Below are 18,116 nucleotides of genomic sequence, written 5' to 3'. Positions count from 1 at the left end.
CAGGAAGGGGGCAAACACTTTTTCACACAACTGTATATATATATATAAATCACATGGTAATATTGTTAAATAGTCATGAATAGAAATGTGCCTACATCAGACACAAAAGTCCTAAAATGGTAGTAGAGGGAGGGTGCCCCTATGTTCAAAAGAAACGCAGCTAAACGAGATGCAGTGCACTAATGGTGCAAATGAGTCAGCTCAGACTGCCTGAGTCCGATAAGTTTTATTAACATACAATATTGAGTTATTGCCCAGCCTTGTGTCGCAAATTTTTTTTTTTTTTCAGACAGATTTTACGTAGCCACAGTCGTAGCTAGAATTGAGTATTTCCAGCCGCTATGTGACCTGGCACCGTAGCGCTCCCCCCCTCCTGTGCTATTGATCTCTGCGTATATTGATGTCCTCTGTCTTCTTCACTCTCCTCTCCTGTAATCCTTCTTCTCCGTTTTGCCTCCCCCCTCGCTCTCGCTCTTCCCACACAGTTACAGCTTTGCTCCTTCCGTCCACAGATTAGTTGACATTTTGGCAACAATGAGGGCTGTCAGCAGGAGTGTGACACTGCAACACGCACTGTCCGAGCATGACAATGCTGGGCAGAGAGAGAGGGAGAGAGAGGCTTTATTGCTGAAAGGCCCTGGAGAGTTTAAAAAACCTTCACCACAGCAGCCTGTGGATTACCGTCCCCTCGCCGTTGACAGGAGTTTGCAGCTCCTGCTGATACGGCGGCTGGATTTTTCTCAATTAAACACGTCTTAACGGGAGCTGGAGATACACCAAAGGCTCTCAGAGAGGGATGACAGGACGCACGGTTCAGCATGCAGCCCTCTGAAAGAAAAAAGCTGACGCATAGAATGTGAATTGACAGATTTTAAGTGCAGTGTGGCTCAGCATGCTCAACTGAGGGATGCTGAAATGTGCTCACCGGCAGGAGATAGAAGTGCAAGTGTAAGCAACTCAGTCTTGTTCACTGAGATGCTTACATTTACATCGTTGTTTTTTTTTTTTCAAACAAACAAAAGACTTCAAAAGTTTGTCATCATATATGTGGATGAAAGAAGATGATCCCTCTAGCTCTCTTTTACTGACCATTCTTTCTTTGTCCTTTCTGGCACTTTCTTATCCGTCAGTCGACTGTAAGTGACGGATGAGATCCTTTGTGGTTTGGCTTTAGGTTTGGTGAGAGAGAGAGTTTATGAATACATAATGTATTTCAACATCAGTTCCAGTCCTCAGCACGATGCCTTTGGGTGTCTTGAGTTTTGTCATCGGAGTGTTGTTGCTTCAAACGTAGCTGAGAATTATCATTATTAACATTTTATCCCAGAGTCCCGAAGTGAGACCATTCAAATAGATATCTAGCTTTGCAATGACAAACTATGAAGCTCTGATTAAACTACGCGTTCATGTGATGCATAAATGAACAATGCGTGATTAAAAAACAAATGTATCTCCGGCCTGACTCTCTTTCTCTCTCATTCTCACTCTCAGCAGACTCTACCAAGCCCAAGACCACCACCAGCACCACCACCCGCAGCACCGCTTCCACGGCCGCTGCCTCTCGCACCCGAACCGCAGCAACCAAACCGGCCACGCCCTCCTCCTCCACCACCACCACTGGTGCGGTACCAGAGAAGAAGCCCACGGTGCCCCGCACCCCTCGGCCCACTTCCTCATCCACCACCACCGCCGCCTCTAGGGCCACGGCTCGGCCCAGCACGGCACCGGCCCCCGACATCCGCAACGCCCGCTCCAAGATCGGCTCCACGGACAACATGAAGTACCAGCCCGGAGGAGGGAAGGTAGGTCTGACCGTCTGCAGCGGTCACACCTCTAGACGGTGCTTTGCTTTAATCTTCTGACGCTGGCCGCCCCTCAACTAACAGGCAATGTAGCCTCAAGATCTGTTTAACATGCGACACTGGCTTCCTGCCGTTCCTCACTTACACTTGTTTCTGATGCTCTTATTCTTAAATAATAACCAGTAAATGCATACCACTTTATCTGTAGTGTAAAACATTGATAGTCAGCATGATGCACAAGGTCGCTAGTACATTCTCCTCAGCAGCTACAGTCGAATACAGTCTGCAACTCCTTTCTCACGGTCTTTGGCTTCCTTAATTCACCTGGTTTTTCCATCTTCTTTTACTCCCACCTTGATCTTCTAACCACTCTTTCTCCACCTTTCATCCTCCGCCCTCATACCTCCTCCTCGCACCGCCTCCTCTCCCTGTGTGTTGTTGTGTGGTGTTGTCGCTGACCCGGGATGGGTCTTGTCTCCCCAGGTGTCATCCACCTCTCAGAGCAGGGCCGCCGCCTCCAAAGAAACCAGCCAGGGCAAAGTGAGTCCCCTCCCCTCCTCCCCACCATCACCCCACGCTCCACCTCCTTCTTTCACTCTCTCTGCCTCTGACTTTTATGTTCCCACATATTTTTATCATTTTTCTTTCATATTTTTTTTGTTGGTTTGTGCAAAATGGCTCCATTTGAAGCAAACTACAGCTTTTCTACTCCACGTCCAGGGTTCCGCTCAGCCATCTAGAAAACATCATGTCTCTATTCAAATATACATCTTCATATTCCAAAAGTGTTGTTACCCGGAGACGGATACAGATGCAGCTTAAAAGAAGCACTATGCTTATGTTAACACATGTACAAACACAACGATATCACAGCTTAAACGACAAAATCTGACGTGAAGTTCATGTGTTGGATCATTTCATTTTTTGTAGTACCAAATTGCTGCATGCTGATAAGGCCGTGGTTGCACCAGGACATAGAAACCGTCAAGTCTGTACGCTCAGAGATGGGATCTAGCTTGCATTGGGTCTCCAGTCGGCCATGACCACAAGCCCCAGTAGTCTTGCTTTCATTGGGTTTGGATCTTATCGAGGTGTGGACAGCATGTCGACACAATCCATACAATTTATCAAACGTACGTCTCCATCATCTTCCTCCCACGCTGGAGATCCTCTCCAGAGGAGAGCAAAGGGAAGAGAGGAGGAGCACCGGGGCTGGAGCTCATCTGAGATTTTATTGGACTATTGGACTAAGAATTTATAGGAAATTAAATGTGCTCATCGCCAAATTTGCGCTGCTTTGTTAGCGGCTATTCTATTCTATACTGCTATTGATACTGCAGGGAGGAAGAGTGAGCAGCAAGAATAACGGGGGGCTTATATTGTGAAGGATTTATAGGATATGAAATGTGTTTATCACTATCCGATCAGGCAGGTCGCGCTGAAGTGACAAGTGTGGACACACACACACACACACACATGCAGACGGAGCTGAGGTCCCGTCTGCTGCACCAGATCCCAACGGCATTGAAACGTGTAGAACATGAGTGTTTTCCTTCAACATCTATTTTCTTTTCTTTAAAGGACACCTGTCCAAAATGTGGCCTCCCACTGTCGCTCAGTGGTCGAGCTAAATCCTGTTCCTCGTCCCTGTTGTAAACGCAGCAAATCTTTACTTCAGCAGTGACGTGCCCTGAAGTAGCAAACAGCCAGCAGCGGCGTCTCACTCGCCTGACACTGATGTACAGTAACGCGCTGCAGTCGGTGCACTCCGCGTCACAATTTATAATGTGGGTGCAAAAGCACAGGGCCGCTGCTACATCCTCGGTGCCGCACTAGCGCCCCCTGCTGGTTGGTTCACTTGAGATGACTGTCATGGCACCGAGCTGTGGCCGTGTCTGTGTCTCAATGAAGAAGACAATTGACTCCGAAACGTTTTTCTGTGTCAGGTTCGGTCTTTAACATCTCAGTCTAACCTGTCTCTGAACTACAGTATCGATGTTGCTTTTGTCGCTGGTCAGTCATTGTTAATAACGTGCTCTGAGGTCCTCTGGATTCTACTCAACAGGGACGGATGTGTTGTGTTGCATGTGTGTGCTCTGAACCCCAAAACCCGCCGGCCAGATGGAAAAGCATGTTTTCTTTAAACAATCGCCAAAACAACCATGTTTATCACAGCCAGAAGCTGTAGAAACCCTCATTATCAACGGATTCTCGTCTTTCCGTCGGTCCTCAAACGCATCAAGGGTGACGAGCGCTTCCATCAGTAAAAGCAACCAAAACTAAGCTTCAAATTGTGATATTTCATCAAAAACATTTTATTCTACATGTCTCATTTAAAACTCTGCCACAAATAAACCGTTAACTCTAAACAGATCCTGTAAAAAACGATAAACTCTGAGCTCCTCAGCTCCACTAGGAAGCCATGATTTTTCCTTTTTTAGGATTTATGGCATTGTAACTGTTATTCTGCACAAAGACATTTTTGAGTTATCTCTACTTCTACTAAAGGAAACGCCCCAGAACTGCTTGGGCTTCAGAGGGTTAACGTATTGTTTGTGTGGCGTTCAGTAGCTTCTGCTTTCCTTTTTCACCAGACTTGGATGAAACGACGTTCGAGTATCTTTCTGTCCGTCTGGATTTCTGTCACCGTCGCTATTCAAATAACACAAGCCAGATTTCAGACCGCTTCACTGCCCAGCAGTCGATATCAAGCGCACATAGGACGTTTCAGATATTTGTTGTATTTGTCCAGGTGAACCTTGCCCTGTCCTCCTGTCCTTTCCTTTCTAACCCTGCCCGTGATGGTGACTTCTTCTCCCCTTCTCTTTTCTTTTCTTCTTTTCTTTTCTCACCTCTCCTCCTTCCACTTCCTCTCCCGTCCTCCCCTGGCTCTCCTCTTCCCTCTTGCTGCTATGCTGTGTCCATGTAGGTTCAGATAGTCTCCAAAAAGCTGGACTTCAGCCACGTCGCCTCGCGCTTGGGCTCCAAGGACAATATGAAGCACGTCCCTGGTGGAGGGAATGTAAGTACTGCCTGGCCTACAACCAGAGCTCACACGCATCGGCCAACTAGTCCCACAAACTTGGCTTGATGACCTGGCTAAAAGGAACAACGGAGCAAAGAAGAAATATAACATTTTCAACTCTTTGCTCCTAAAAATGAAGAAATATGAAGAGAGCCAGTTCTACAGTATAAAAAAGATGTCTGCCTTTATAAAAAGTTGAGTTAGCTACAGTACTTACGGCCTCCAACACTTAGTGCTGCTCTCGTTTGGACCCTTGGAATCATTGGACAGCATGCTAGCAAGCCTTATGGACCCGCCCCTCCCCCAGAACCCGCTGCACAGTCCCCTGCTTCCTTAAAGTCCCCCTGTGTTGTCCTCCCCTGTCACTAACTTACTAAACAAATGACAAAGTCAAGCGATAAAGGCGCCGATGGTCTCCGTCTCCGTCCGGTTGTGTGAGGAAAGGATCCCCACGGAGAGAGAGCCACATGTGGGATCTCTGGTTGTCCTGAAAGGAGGCCGTCCTGTCCCGAGCTTCTTCTTGTGAGGCGTGGTATCAGCACATATCTAAAGTGATTTTACCACATAGGATTTTTTTTTTTTAAATGAGTGTTGTTGCTGTTGGAATCAACCACGGCTTTGCAATTAGTTTGGATTCTCAAAGTTGGGCAGTGACGACAGCAGCATGATCTCAGAGATGCAATCTGAATTCTTCTGTCTTTGCACGATGGCCGCAACATGGAGGACGGTGTGCGTTCCACCATTTGATTTATCCTAATGGTGGTAATACAAGGTGTGAATGAAGCCGTGAAAGGGCCCATAGCCATGCACAGTGTAGTAATCACTCGGGATAAAAAGGCTTGTGTGACGTTCGACAGGTGCAGATCCTCAACAAGAAGGTGGATTTGAGTAAGGTGACGTCAAAGTGTGGATCCAAGGACAACATCAAGTACAAGCCTGGTGAGTGGGAAATGTTTTTATTAAATGCACGGTGCTCAAAAGCTGCTGGATGCTCCATCTCTGTGTCCACTGAGTTTATTAAGTACCTAGATAGAACTAATGAGTCTATAATAAACTGTGTAGCCAAAATACAGACACTCAGAGCCTTTAAAGAGATGGCCGCATCGACACCCATTAAAACCACAATCTTTCATCCGACGGCCATGCCAGTATAAACTCATATATTCTATTATATCAGGCTGTCAATCTAGAGCCGAGGCTTCAAAACTTCAAAGGCTTCAAAGTTTTTCCACCAGATTGATCCATTTTCATCCTATGGGGCAAATATTTGCTATTTTCCTGGTTTCCTGCACAGTTGTTGCTAATCATTGACATCCCAGAAAAATCCCCCTAGCATTGAGTATACAGAAAATATAAACGTATATATATTTAAAATAATTATAAATGATTATTAGGATGTTGACTGATTTAATAATGTAAAATAATATATATTGATATATACAGTATATATAATTTCATGGCAGTTTTTTGATGCAGACATGTTTGTCCTCCAATGACAGAGCAGTGCATCAATGTGGATATCATCATCACTGGTCAAACATTTATGAAAACATATAAGAACATAAGATTTGCTAATGTGTGACTTTGCATGATGAACGGGTTTACTGTAAAGAAGGCTCATGCATATGTTAGCTTGTGTCCGTGCATGCAATGTGTGAGATTCTCATTGATTGTCCGTGTGTGCGCTGCAGGCGGTGGGGTCGTGAAGGTCGAGTCCCACAAAGTGAGCTTCAAGGAAAAGGCTCAGTCCAAAGTGGGCTCCGTGGACAACTTGAGCCATTCACCTGGTGGAGGAGACATCAAGGTGAGATCAGACTGCAGAGAGCTTCATTTATTTTTATGAGCCGACCAATCACAGTGAAGAGGAATCAGGTTTCACTGCAAATGACGGTTCCTACAAATATGCATCAATACATCCTGAAAGGTGCGGAGAAGAATGTGACCTATCATCGGTTTCTCTCCGAGCCCCGCCCACTTCAAAAACCAGTGAAAAGATCACGGAGTGAAATGCAGAGACAGAACCTCTCATTAGTCTGATGTTGACTAATCCAACCTGTTGTAGCTTCGTCAGGTAATGCGTGTGTTAATGTAGGAGCTCAGAGTAACGGTCTGAAGCTGAAGAAATATGTGTTCAGGGCCAGACTTGAGTGTCAGTTAGAGAGGGCAGTGAAACACTCCCAGCTTGGTTTTAAAGTATGATTCAAGTCATTATCTGAGCAGATTAATGGAGCATTTATGACTTCGGGGGTTTCAGGTTTTTAGTGCTCGTTGCATCACTGTGTTCGTAATCTGAAAGATGTCGGGTGGCTTCCAGCTGCCATCACTTATGATGATGATGATGATGATGACGACAGCCTGTCATGAACCATCTCAGAGCCTCTCCACCAGCAACCGGCTCCCTTTCTCCTGACCTTTTTGGTCCGGCTGTTGTGCAATTGTGTGGATGCCTCCCTGCGGGGCACTGGTCTGCTCAGCTCTGTCCTGCACGTTTAGAGAGAGAGGAGGTCGACGGGATGGTCGTAGATTTCGGCAATGCGAGACATTTTGGGGGCAAATGGATCAGAAATGATGTCACCTGTCCCCTCAGCCTATGGCAGCTCGTCTGTGTTTCATTATCTCCACACGCTGTGGAGCGAAGATGCATAATGGTAAGGACAGCTACAAATAGCATTGGTGTAACAGGGACCCGTCTGAGTGAGCTTATTGATTACTGAAGATGTGTAGAGCTTTGAAACATGCTCTGACTTTGTGTTTGTGTTTGTGGGACAGACGGTATCTCATGTTTTATTCTAGAGCTGTGCAGACTTAAAGAAAGACAACGCCTCATATCCTGTCTCATGATATCAAAAGCCTCCAAGTCTCCAGTGTTGTCCAGAAACTATTAAAAACACATCAATGAGCTGCACCGTTGCACTCAGTGACATGTTCCTTCTTCACCGTGAACACACACACACACACACACTAGTTTATTTTGACTTAGTCCCACATACACCGCCCCGCTGCCACAAACACTCAATAGAGCGCCGGATGTGGATTAATCCGCCGCTGAAAATAGTCCCCAACAACAAATGCACTTTTTCCTCTTTGGTGAAAGCCACAGCTGTTTGTTTTTCACATTGTCACGAGATAACGTGAGAATCACAGGATCACATGTCGCACCAAAATCCATCTTATCAAGGTTTTAAGTAATGCGTTTCTGAACCAATCAGCTTCCTGTGAGGAGCTATGGGCGTGGCTTAAGGTGTGTGTGTGTGTGTGTGTGAGAAGTAGCAACTCTTGAGGTCATTTCACATCTTCCTCCGAGGTAGATTTACAGATATGTTTATGAGATCATGCAGAAGGGTTTGTGGTTCAGGTAAAACACATTTTATACACATTTTGCACTTTGCATCTGCTTTGTTTTATGTGATCTACTTGAATTTACAATTAGCTTTTGATCAATGCATTTTTTTAACATTATGTACTCCGGTTATTATTTTTCTGGAATGCCATCCACCTCCAGATCTTCTGCCCCACAAAAGTTTTGCTATTCCAGACTGTCTTGCTGAACTACGCACAGAACTATAATCTGTTTTTCACAACAAATGATATGTTCTATGTAGATTTGAAGCGAGGTTGGATCCATCCCCACCCCCACCGATTGACATGCCCTGCTGTGTGTTTTCTAGGATGAGGGAGCCCAGCAGACAACAGAGGGGAGCGGGACCCCCCTGAGTGGCACCGTGGCCCCGGGCCCCGAGCCGGGGCAGGCAGGGTGCCCCGCTGCCCAGGAGAACGGGCTGAAGGAGGGGGCTCCCTGCACTAGTGAGGGCCTCCGGGAGCCCCAGGCTCTGGACTCACGCATCCCAGAGACGAGTAAGTTAGGTGTGTGTGTGTGTGTGTGTGTGTGTGTGTCGGCCGGCCGGCCGGCCCCATCTGCTGTCGGGACGCTCGGGTAAAAGCCAATCATGCCAAACTATATCCTGTTGCCGGGAAACACCTGAAAGTTAGCATACTGTGTAGGAAAAGTATACTTTTTGTCCCCATGTCTGTGAGTGTAAACGTGTAACTCTGTCTGTACTGTGTTCATCATGTTGTCTGCCGTCCAAAGCTCCTGATCACACCGTCGTCTCCTGACTTCTTATCTTGCAGGCATCTAACTCTACTGTCCCTCTGCCCTCCTCATCTCAACCTCCCCCCTGCAACATCACCCCCCTTCCCCACCTTCTCCCGTCTGTGTCTTTTTCTTTCTCCCTTACCTCCTTCTCCTCTCTTCCCCCCTTTTTTATTTCTTCTTCCAACCTTTCTGCCGCAGATTGAGTGTTTCAAGCTCAACTTCCGCGAGAATGCTCGCTCTCGCACGGACCACGGCGCCGACATCATCACCTGGCCGGCCCCCCGGGACGACGACGACAACAGACCCCGCCCACACGGCTCCTCCCATTCTCTATACCAAAACCACCACCACCACCTGCCGGCTCCCCTCGGTGTCTCCCTCAACGAATCGTCGGCTCCCCACCTTCCTCTCCCCCCATCGAGCCCTCAGACCCCTTTCATCCTTAATCTGTCGTTGCACATTTGTGAACGAGCCGTTCTAGTTATGCCTGTTATGCCTCCTCTCTCACATCTGAGCTCATCATCATGCGCTATAGCAGCCCCCCCCCCTCTATGTTTGGCTGAAGTGACTGTATAGACTAGGCTTGGGCCTTTATGGGAATCTATGTGGTTTTTCCTCACATATTTGTTTGAGTCTCCTCCAAGCCGGCTGACCTGCAATCAGTGGGGTACCCTGACCCCCCCCACCCCACCCCCCCACCCCCCACAACAATAAGCAGCGATCCCAGCGTGGATCCACTCATGGCTTTTGTCAAACGCATAGCTTCTCTTTTCCTCGTGACTCTAAAGGCTGTTTTTTTCCCGATGACCGCTTCGCCTCCGCTTCAGTAACGTCACAGTAATTCATCGTGCATCTCATCCGCTTCATCGCCGTCACTATCACTCACCATAAACAAAAGCTAGACAACAAGTAGGCTGTTTGAACCATTGTAGGCTGTGTAACTCTTTATTCTCTGTCTTTGTGATGGTGTGTTTGACTGACAAAAATAGTGTAAAAATGAGCTTTAGTGTTCTGTTCGGATCTTATTTCTGTTTCTCTCGAGTTCTCTTCTTTCGTTGCTCCTAGTTTCTTGATTTTTAAAGCTAGGTTTTATTTATTTATTGTACGTTTCTTCCCACGCAAGCAATACAGCGGGCGGTCTTTTATCTCCGACAGCACTCAGAAAATCTTGGAATCACGCACAGGTTTCTTTGTAAACCAAGACACACAGCGAAGATGTTCACAGGGAGGGAGAACTTGAGAGGGAAGGTGTTGCTAGAAGGGGGCGAAAAAGAAGCGTTGGAGACTAAACGCGTGTTGGAACCTGAAGGTTCATTTGAAATGCAACAGAGGAAGTTTGCCACAGTAGAGGCTTTACCTCAGCATGCAGTCCAGAGGGAGATGAGGAAGATGTCTGAACGTCTCCGAAGGCAAGCGAGCTGTGTGTCTCGTACGTGCCTCCCGTCCTCCTTACCTGAAGAAACTTCAGTAAACGACAGCGACGCAGGCTCACGCCTAAAACCGCTCAGACCAAACTAATATATCTGACAAAATGGACGCGAAACGTTTGAGGGCAACCCTGCATTGCTGTTAAATCGAGCTTTCCCGGTAGTTGCGTCGCCGCTGTTGCCGTCCCACTTCAGGCGTTTCTACGAGGGTTGTGGTAGCAAGAACATCTCTAATGTGTGTCTCTAACACTTTATTATTTTTGGAGTATTAGTGGAACGTGATGTGGCTTTATACTCTTCTCTTGTAGCAGTTTATTCAACGGTTGCCTTTATAATGCATGGCCAGATTATATATCCCGCTCGGAGCTGAGAGCCGTTGTGCATTATAACTCCCAGTGTTGTGGTTTGGTACCATATGTATATCTCGGGGGCAATCCTAGACGCTCGATGGGTCGTTACGCAAATTATGACCACCGACGGACAGGAAGTGCTGCTTTCTGATGGGTCCTGTTGCACCTCATTAATTCTACCGCTTCAAGCGAGCTGCAGATTTGTACACAGTGGCTCAAACACACAGAGACGGATAAATTCATTCATTTTATTAGTTCAGATTGATTCTGCTCCTCGGTAACTCGTCAGCCATCACTGTATCACTCCCTCGCTCTCACGTATAGTGTTGTAAAAAGGGCTGGGTAACATCTGGAATTTTGCAATTTCAGTCTTGCTACTAAAACCGAAAAATATTTTTAATCTTAAATCTGCATCATGTTTTTGTGGGGGCCGCTTTTGGAATTCAATACAATGTTTATCTTTTATAGCCCAATATGACAAAACACACATTGGCCTCAGAGTGGTTTCCAATCTGTATCATCTGTCGTTGGACCCTCGCATCAGAAAGGAAAAACTCCCCAAAAAAAACCTCAACATGTGGAAAGAAAGGGAAGAAGCAGCCCAAACAATCTGTAAAGACAAAATAGTGTGATTATGACCGTATCAAGTTAATAAGGCACACTTGTAAGCACACATTCATCCAGCAGACACAGGAGAACATTAGCATCTCTGTCCACCTTGTGAATGTAGGTCCAATACTCCCTCATCTGACTTGGTCTCCACCAACTCCTGAGGGAAATGTCTGGCTCTTTGTCCGTCTGATGTTTGGTGCTCGGCATACTTTGGTCGGAGGTGTTTCGCTGCCTGGAACATGTGTTAATGACAGAGGCGTGAGACTGAACCAAAAACAGTGAAGCCTGTAAAACCAAAAGGATGAGCTGAAAGGTGGTAAGAGGCTCCGTAGACCTGAGGGGAACTCTTCTCTGGGGGTTCATCTCTATGAGCGACACCTTTCAGATCACACACAGTCACATTGTTTCCTCCAACAGAAGAAGACGGTCTCAATTGTTTAATACTCTCGAAACACGGGCAGCCATACAAGACTTAAACTGAGTCAATTCTGAAGTTATTTTAAGGAAAATAAAAGTAAAAATAGGTAAAGAAGATTCTTTGGTGTAATAAAAAGTAAATTGAGAGAATGGCAAATGCCTTTGCAGAAATTACAATTCAGTTTTAAAACCACAGCTCTATTGACCCCCTCCCCCCCCTATTGACGACCGTGAACACTCCTGAGTTTTCCTGTTCAAACTGTCTCTTTGGCAATGATTCGTAAGGAAGCTTTGACGGAACTAAATTGCACCGTAATGCTCTAACGTATCAAAGAGGGCTCACTGTGATGGAGAGTTGCTATCTGATTAAATGTCTGAATGCCCCCTTTGAACAGGCGACCCTAAGTAGCGTAACTGTGAATGAGATTTTGCGTGATGACATGAATAGAGCAATAAACTGAATTACAGTGCCCTCATTACTATTCAATCATGAAAACACAGCTCCATTCAGATCCAGTCATGATTTTCTTTCATATTGGAATCCTTTAAAGTTTTATATATAATTTCATCCAACAAAATAGGCAATAATTCATGTCTTCTGAAAGTGGGAACGATTCACATGCAGATGTTGGAGTTCCTTTTCTGCCAGTTGAGGATGGAGTGTTGCGAAAAGTGCAGCTGTCATCAAATCGCTGTGTCTGTGCCACGGCTGTGGCATCGCTACATCTACTCCTCGTGCCTGTCCACAACCACGCTTTATCTTCCCACCTACCCCAGAGGTTCTACTCAACACTTCTAATGAGATTGCACACGGATGTATATAGATATTTTATTGTCGATGCAGTCTTTATGGCCCTAGAAAAGGAACAAAAGACAGGACGGCAGCAGCATCAGTTGGGGTTCGGGGGGGGGGGGGGTTTGCTCAGCTTTTATGTCCATGCACCTTTAATGGTTCTACGGGGAGGAGGCGTTTTTACTACGACTATTATTCTGATTATTAGTATGACAAAATTGAAAAAGTCTGCCTTTTTCATCAGAAAGGGGCCACTGAAGTGAATGTCTTGAGATATAGTGTACTAAAGACGCAACACTTTTGTATATGTATTTATCGTTGTGTTCCCGGCGCCTCGTGGTGGTCGTTCTCTCACGGATGGACGGGCGATACTTTCGATTCGCGACACAAACTGTGTCCGAGATTTGGACCCCAATACAACTCTCAGAAGGTCCTTAAGATCTGATTTTATTTTAAAAGCGCTGTAACGGCAGCTCCATTTAGAAATGTTGACCTGGCGAAAGTAGAGCTTAATTCCTTTACCCTGTTAATGTTAGGCCCAGTCTTCAGAGATGAGAACAATGTTCAGACTACCTGGTAGACTTCTCATGCAGGACACAGTGACCTGCAGCTTCATTAAAGCAACCAGGCGGACTGCAGCTGATGCGCCTGAGACGCATGACGCTGTATATCACAGTGGGCAAAGGGAATTCTTGTTTAGGCACTAAAGTGTAGTGTGTAGGCTAGTTAACTTGGGAGTACTGCATATCAAACGCGTTGGCCGCTACACACAAAGCAGCAACCTGCCCTAGAGAGTCGCACACACCGAGACCCTAACGCATCCTTGTGTGAGGTGAAGTAACCGCAGTAGTCAGGTTTGGCTTGTGTAATAAATGCTCCTCGGTGATCTACCCGCTGCAGAGCTTCATCCACCGCTGGACTCACGCAAGAGTTCCACTCACTAACAGACACCTCCTGTTCCTGCAGAGCATGCTGAAAAACAACAACGGGACGTGTTAGTGTAGACTTACTGTCATCTGCAGAACCTCATTGTTCTTTTGTGCTGGGTTTTTTTTTCCTTCATTTTAATTTTATTTTTTGGTTTGGAAAAAAAGTGTTTCTTGTGATTACCTGTTAATTAGTGATGTGATTATTGAACATGAAATAAAAATGGACTAAAACTCATTTGTGTTCGATCTTCTGTTTGACTATTTCAAAAAAGTTAAAGGATGTGTTTTCACTGGGTAGATTTCAGGTCCAAGTTGATTTAAAGATTTAACTCCGTGTGTGTCCTTTACATATCTCAAGAACTGTTCATCTGATCTACTCAACACTTCTATGGGTGTATTGCTGTGGACCTAAGGGAGTGCCGTGTGGAACTTGGTGCATATTAATACACTTTGAGGGCTCGGTGGACTGAGTGGAGAGCATCGTCTGCAGCGGGCTATTCCGCTGCGCTGCTGGATGCTGGATAGTGTCTTCGCTTCCCTGGAGGCGATGAGCGATGAGCGGGATTTGACGATACTGCAAGTAGCACTCCGGGGATCAAGCAATCGGAACCGCTACGAATGGCCATGTGCTCCGAACTTCAGCATCAATACTGAGAGCCACGCCCCAGAACGAGCTCTGTAGTCTAAGCATCTCATAGAAGCTGCATAGTACGTACTAACCAACGCAGTATGCAGTACACACAGAGTTCGTCAGTAGAATACTATGTTATATTGATTATTTTTTTCAGTATGTTAGCCGGCTTATCTTTTAAACGAGCTCTAAAAGCACTGCACTGTTCTGCCTTAATAGGTTGAGTGAAATTAAAGGGGGAGAGTGTGATTAATCAACCACTGTCTGCCTCAGAATCAGCTCATAGGAAACACCTGTGTGAGTTTACAATTATGTGTCAGAGACAACGGCCCAAATTCATACCGGACCCTCCCACTCCGTGTGACGGAGTGCATTCCGTTAGTAATCAACTCAGGTTTTTTATGAGCTGTTTGGGTTTAATATCCAACACTTTACAACCAGGATCTACCTTTTATGCTCCTCCTGACATTATTATATTGCCCAAATGATTGATTTACACACATTTGATGCATTGCTCACAAGACAGTTACAGTCTATTATACACATATGCTATAAAATCATAATGTACATACCAGGATTAACTGAAACAAAGGAGACAGCCTCAGTCACTCCATATGAAGAACTCAGCAAACCCGGCATGTGGTCCGCCTGTAATTCCACTGTTGGACGGTGGGGGCAGCAGCATACCTTTAAACTAAGTTAACTACCAGCCTGCTCAACTCCAGGAGAAGAAGACAGTTACTAGGGTAACGTCAACATCATCTCGGGTTGCTGACTTTCTAGCTAACTGGTAGCGTTAATTGACATTTTCTCTACTTTTCTCTCAAGTAAACTTGCCAACGAAACAGCCTTTTCCGGTTGGACATTTAGAAACTTCTATTGTCGAAGAAAACGACCAAGAAGGAGTTTAAGGTACGGAACCATTGCTAGCTACTCGTGCTACTCCGTGGCAACGAGCTAACGCTGAAGTTATTTCAGCTCATGGTTAGCGTCGACTAAACAAAGAGTCAACTAGAGGTTAGCTCTAGTGCACGTTACAATATGTCGTACAGATAACGTTAACCTTTCCGTAACGTTACATAGATAACACCAATCAATAACGTTAGACTATGCAGTCATAACAAACATTTAGGCAGCTAACGTCACTTCTAGGGCTAACGTTTTCTCAATATTTGAAATTGCATGGCCACCAAGCTATCTGATATTATTTCTATCTGCATCTTGGCTTTTATTGTAAGCTTTGGTCCTTTTAACATGTGTGTTTAAGCTAACCAGCAGCACCGTAGAGCACAAAGTAACGTTACATACTTTAACAGAAAAGCAAACTCACGTACTTCATAGGATCGCATTGACAGACCACACAAAGCTTCTTATAGCTCCTCTGATTTTGCGTCACTGGTGCAATTTTGTGACTGATTTTGGTTCACAAGCCTCAACACTTTGTGTCATAGCTTCCCACCGAGTGTCCGGCGAGTGTTGCCAGAATCAACAGTCCCATATCAGAAAAATGGTCTCGCACATAAAAGTAGAGGAGTCTCCTGAGATGCAAAGAGAAGATGTATTTGTTCCATGTGCCAAACATTACTAACAGGGGATTGCTGGAGCAGCACAGGCTGTATGGATTTCCTTCCACTCATCAGCAACACATATTTGATTCGTTACTTGTTATTGGCACTGTTAACTGTATATGTTTACATGTATACGGCTTTAGGCATCATGGCGAGTCAGCGGCCTCCCTCCGGCATTGGCCGCCCATTGAGCCGCAGTGGATCTGTGCTGCCTGGCGCCGTCCGACCCCTGACCGCCGTCCGACCTCCTCCTACAGCTATCCGTGTCGCAACTGGGGTAAGTCAACTACAGCGTCCATGCATTTTAGCTTTGAGATACAAGTGCTCTTCCTGTGAGTATATTGACTACTTTTCTAAAGTCACAGCACCAGACTAACTAGACTAGCAAGGGTACAAAAGGCCCAAAGTATCACTCGGTGCCAGCTGGCCTCTGATGGACATCTTAAATCTTAGGTCATGACTTGACAAACAGACACCCTGGTGGAATCTGTGCTCCTCCACATAGTTTCTCAGTAAGGTGGATCTAAATTAAGAGAACTTCATTTTATATTTTGTAAAACACATTTAAAAAAAAGTTATTGAGTTAAACTTTTTTCAGTTTTAAATCATTGCCTATAAACTCATAAGGATGCAGTTCTATACAGTTAGTATGTGTAGTGGATAGGAAAACATTAACCTTTGCACACCGCAAACGAGCAGCTCAATTTATCTCTTTTTTCCCCTCTCGTCTCTGTTTGACCTCGCTCTGTAGCATGTAAAGTTATTCAACAGTATCCAGTGATTACATGGTCTCTTTCTTTAATTTCTCAATGTCTGTCATGGCGGGAAACGTGGAACCCAGCATCTCGTGTCTCATGGCTGACGTGGATGGCTGGAAAGTTTGAACTTTTCTTGAAATGTCAAAGCTCTTTGCGCTGACTGAACAAAGGGGACACTGGGTTCAGCACTTTTTCTGGCACAACTACATTCTCGTAGCTTTTGTTTACCTGTTAGCAAAGTTAACCATCAAACAAACTACTTTTAGTGCGAGCGAAGTTAGTGCTTGTATTTGTGATCTGGATGTTATGAGCATATCAGCATATGGGACTAGCTTTAGATGTGGCAGTGTTGGTAACCAGCTGTAACTTTTAACACTATAGCTCTCTTCAAATGAGCGAGTTAAAGCCCAGTCTCGTGGAGTTTATTCTCTAATCCTCCATCCAGATGGTTCCAGGTACAAGCGGTCATCCTGGCATGAGGGGCGGCATCCCCATCGCCACCCCTGGAGTCCTCTCGGCACAGATCAAAGTGACTGACAGGCCTGTGACCCAACAGGGGCTCAGTGGCATGAAGACTGGCATGAAAGGTTGGTCTGATGTGACATCAGCTGGCACTTTTTTTTGAAAAGATAGACTTGTATTCTTCTGGTTTTATGTCACTTTGAGCCACTGTGAGCCGACAGATACTAAGTCTCACCACCTCCTTCCTTCTTCCACCCCACAAGGACCTCAGAGACAGATTCTGGATAAGTCGTACTACTTGGGCCTTCTTAGGTAACACATGCTACCGTTAGTTCTACTGTCCAAATGATTGAGTAAAACATGTCAAGCCCTTATTGCTATTGCCTTACACTATGCTGTGTTTCCAGCAGGGCAACCTTTCCTTGAACACCCTGTCGGTACACACTGGTCAATTCAAAGTGAATATCTTTTTTTTTTTTTTTCTTGTTGTGCTGTTAGGGGTAAGATCAACGAGTTAACCACAGAAACCAGTAAGCTGCACAAAGAGATTGACAACTACAACCAGGAGAATTCTGTTTATCTCTCCTACGAGAAGAGGTGAGTGGCGGTTAGTGCTGACGCTGTACATATTGTAATAAATGAACAGACCATGTTCTGGTGTTTTATTTAGATACGCTGCATTCCACAGCCTTCAAATATTCATACATATATGAGAAACACTCGGCGACCATTCGAAGCATCATTCAACGACCTCAGTAGAGGCTTTGACTGTTAAAACAAAGCATTCGCTACAGTCCTCATTATTACCTCATTGCATATGAATATCAGGGCTCTTGAATAGAATATATCATAGTATTAATTAATAAAATAATGAACAATCGCATTACGGCGTGAAACCAAAAATACAAACAAAACAGTTTGTGTGTTTTTTTCCCTTTAGAGCCGAAGGCCTGGCTGCAGAGATTAAGGATCTTCAGGGCCAGCTGGCTGACTACAACATGGTACATGTCTGTAAACTAATGCAGCTTTAGCCAGAGTCTGTGATGATCTTTAATGAGTCCACACTCAAACAATCCTCAGCTCACACATCCTGGATATGAATATGACAAGCAACCAATGTGTGGAGTAAAAACAATATCAGAAGAAATATGCTTACACTTTATGTATTGAGCTAAAGTTCTGATGTATAGTATAGTATGTGTATATGTGTATGTATGTATGTATGTGTGTGTGTGTATATGTATGT

The 18,116-nt window shown here is 45.3% G+C and overlaps 2 protein-coding genes across 3 annotated transcripts in view; both read left to right on the top strand.

Annotated features, from left to right (window-relative positions):
• LOC116399549 (microtubule-associated protein 4) overlaps positions 1-9,244 on the top strand; it is an 88,076-nt gene extending 78,832 nt beyond the window's left edge. Inside the window, exons 10-16 of the mRNA XM_031876775.1 lie at positions 1,492-1,802; positions 2,286-2,342; positions 4,732-4,824; positions 5,685-5,766; positions 6,519-6,631; positions 8,496-8,682; positions 9,122-9,244. Of these exons, the coding sequence (XP_031732635.1) occupies positions 1,492-1,802; positions 2,286-2,342; positions 4,732-4,824; positions 5,685-5,766; positions 6,519-6,631; positions 8,496-8,682; positions 9,122-9,126 (848 nt within the window). The 3' untranslated portion in view covers positions 9,127-9,244. The remainder of the gene's footprint in view (positions 1-1,491; positions 1,803-2,285; positions 2,343-4,731; positions 4,825-5,684; positions 5,767-6,518; positions 6,632-8,495; positions 8,683-9,121) is intronic.
• Positions 9,245-9,508: 264 nt separating this feature from the next.
• Positions 9,509-18,069, top strand: LOC116399550 (intraflagellar transport protein 74 homolog). Of its 2 annotated transcripts, none has more exons than XM_031876777.1 (6): positions 9,509-14,994; positions 15,794-15,927; positions 16,854-16,995; positions 17,134-17,182; positions 17,369-17,467; positions 17,811-18,069. In XM_031876777.1, the coding sequence occupies exons 2-6, from the start codon at positions 15,799-15,801 to the stop codon at positions 17,899-17,901; spliced, it is 510 nt and encodes a 169-aa protein (XP_031732637.1). In that variant the 5' UTR covers positions 9,509-14,994; positions 15,794-15,798; the 3' UTR covers positions 17,902-18,069. The 2 variants fall into 2 exon arrangements, with proteins under 2 accessions (XP_031732637.1, XP_031732636.1); XM_031876776.1 differs by lacking the exon at positions 9,509-14,994 and adding an exon at positions 15,008-15,697.
• The last annotated feature ends 47 nt before the right edge of the window (positions 18,070-18,116 follow it).

This window comes from Anarrhichthys ocellatus, unplaced genomic scaffold (genome assembly GCF_004355925.1).
Source record: "Anarrhichthys ocellatus isolate YVR2014 unplaced genomic scaffold, GSC_Weel_1.0 scaffold115, whole genome shotgun sequence".
Taxonomy (NCBI): domain Eukaryota; kingdom Metazoa; phylum Chordata; class Actinopteri; order Perciformes; family Anarhichadidae; genus Anarrhichthys; species Anarrhichthys ocellatus.
The sequence above is the reverse complement of the archived record's forward strand: the minus strand, read 5'-3'. Positions and strand labels throughout refer to the sequence as shown.

Coding starts and splice junctions, on each gene's coding strand:
- LOC116399550 (XM_031876776.1), top strand. CDS start 15,652: ATGTGCCAAACATTACTAACAGGGGATTGCTGGAGCAGCACAGGCT. Junction 16,996..17,133: donor CATGAAGACTGGCATGAAAG/GTTGGTCTGATG, acceptor CCACCCCACAAG/GACCTCAGAGACAGATTCTG. Junction 17,468..17,810: donor TATCTCTCCTACGAGAAGAG/GTGAGTGGCGGT, acceptor TTTTCCCTTTAG/AGCCGAAGGCCTGGCTGCAG.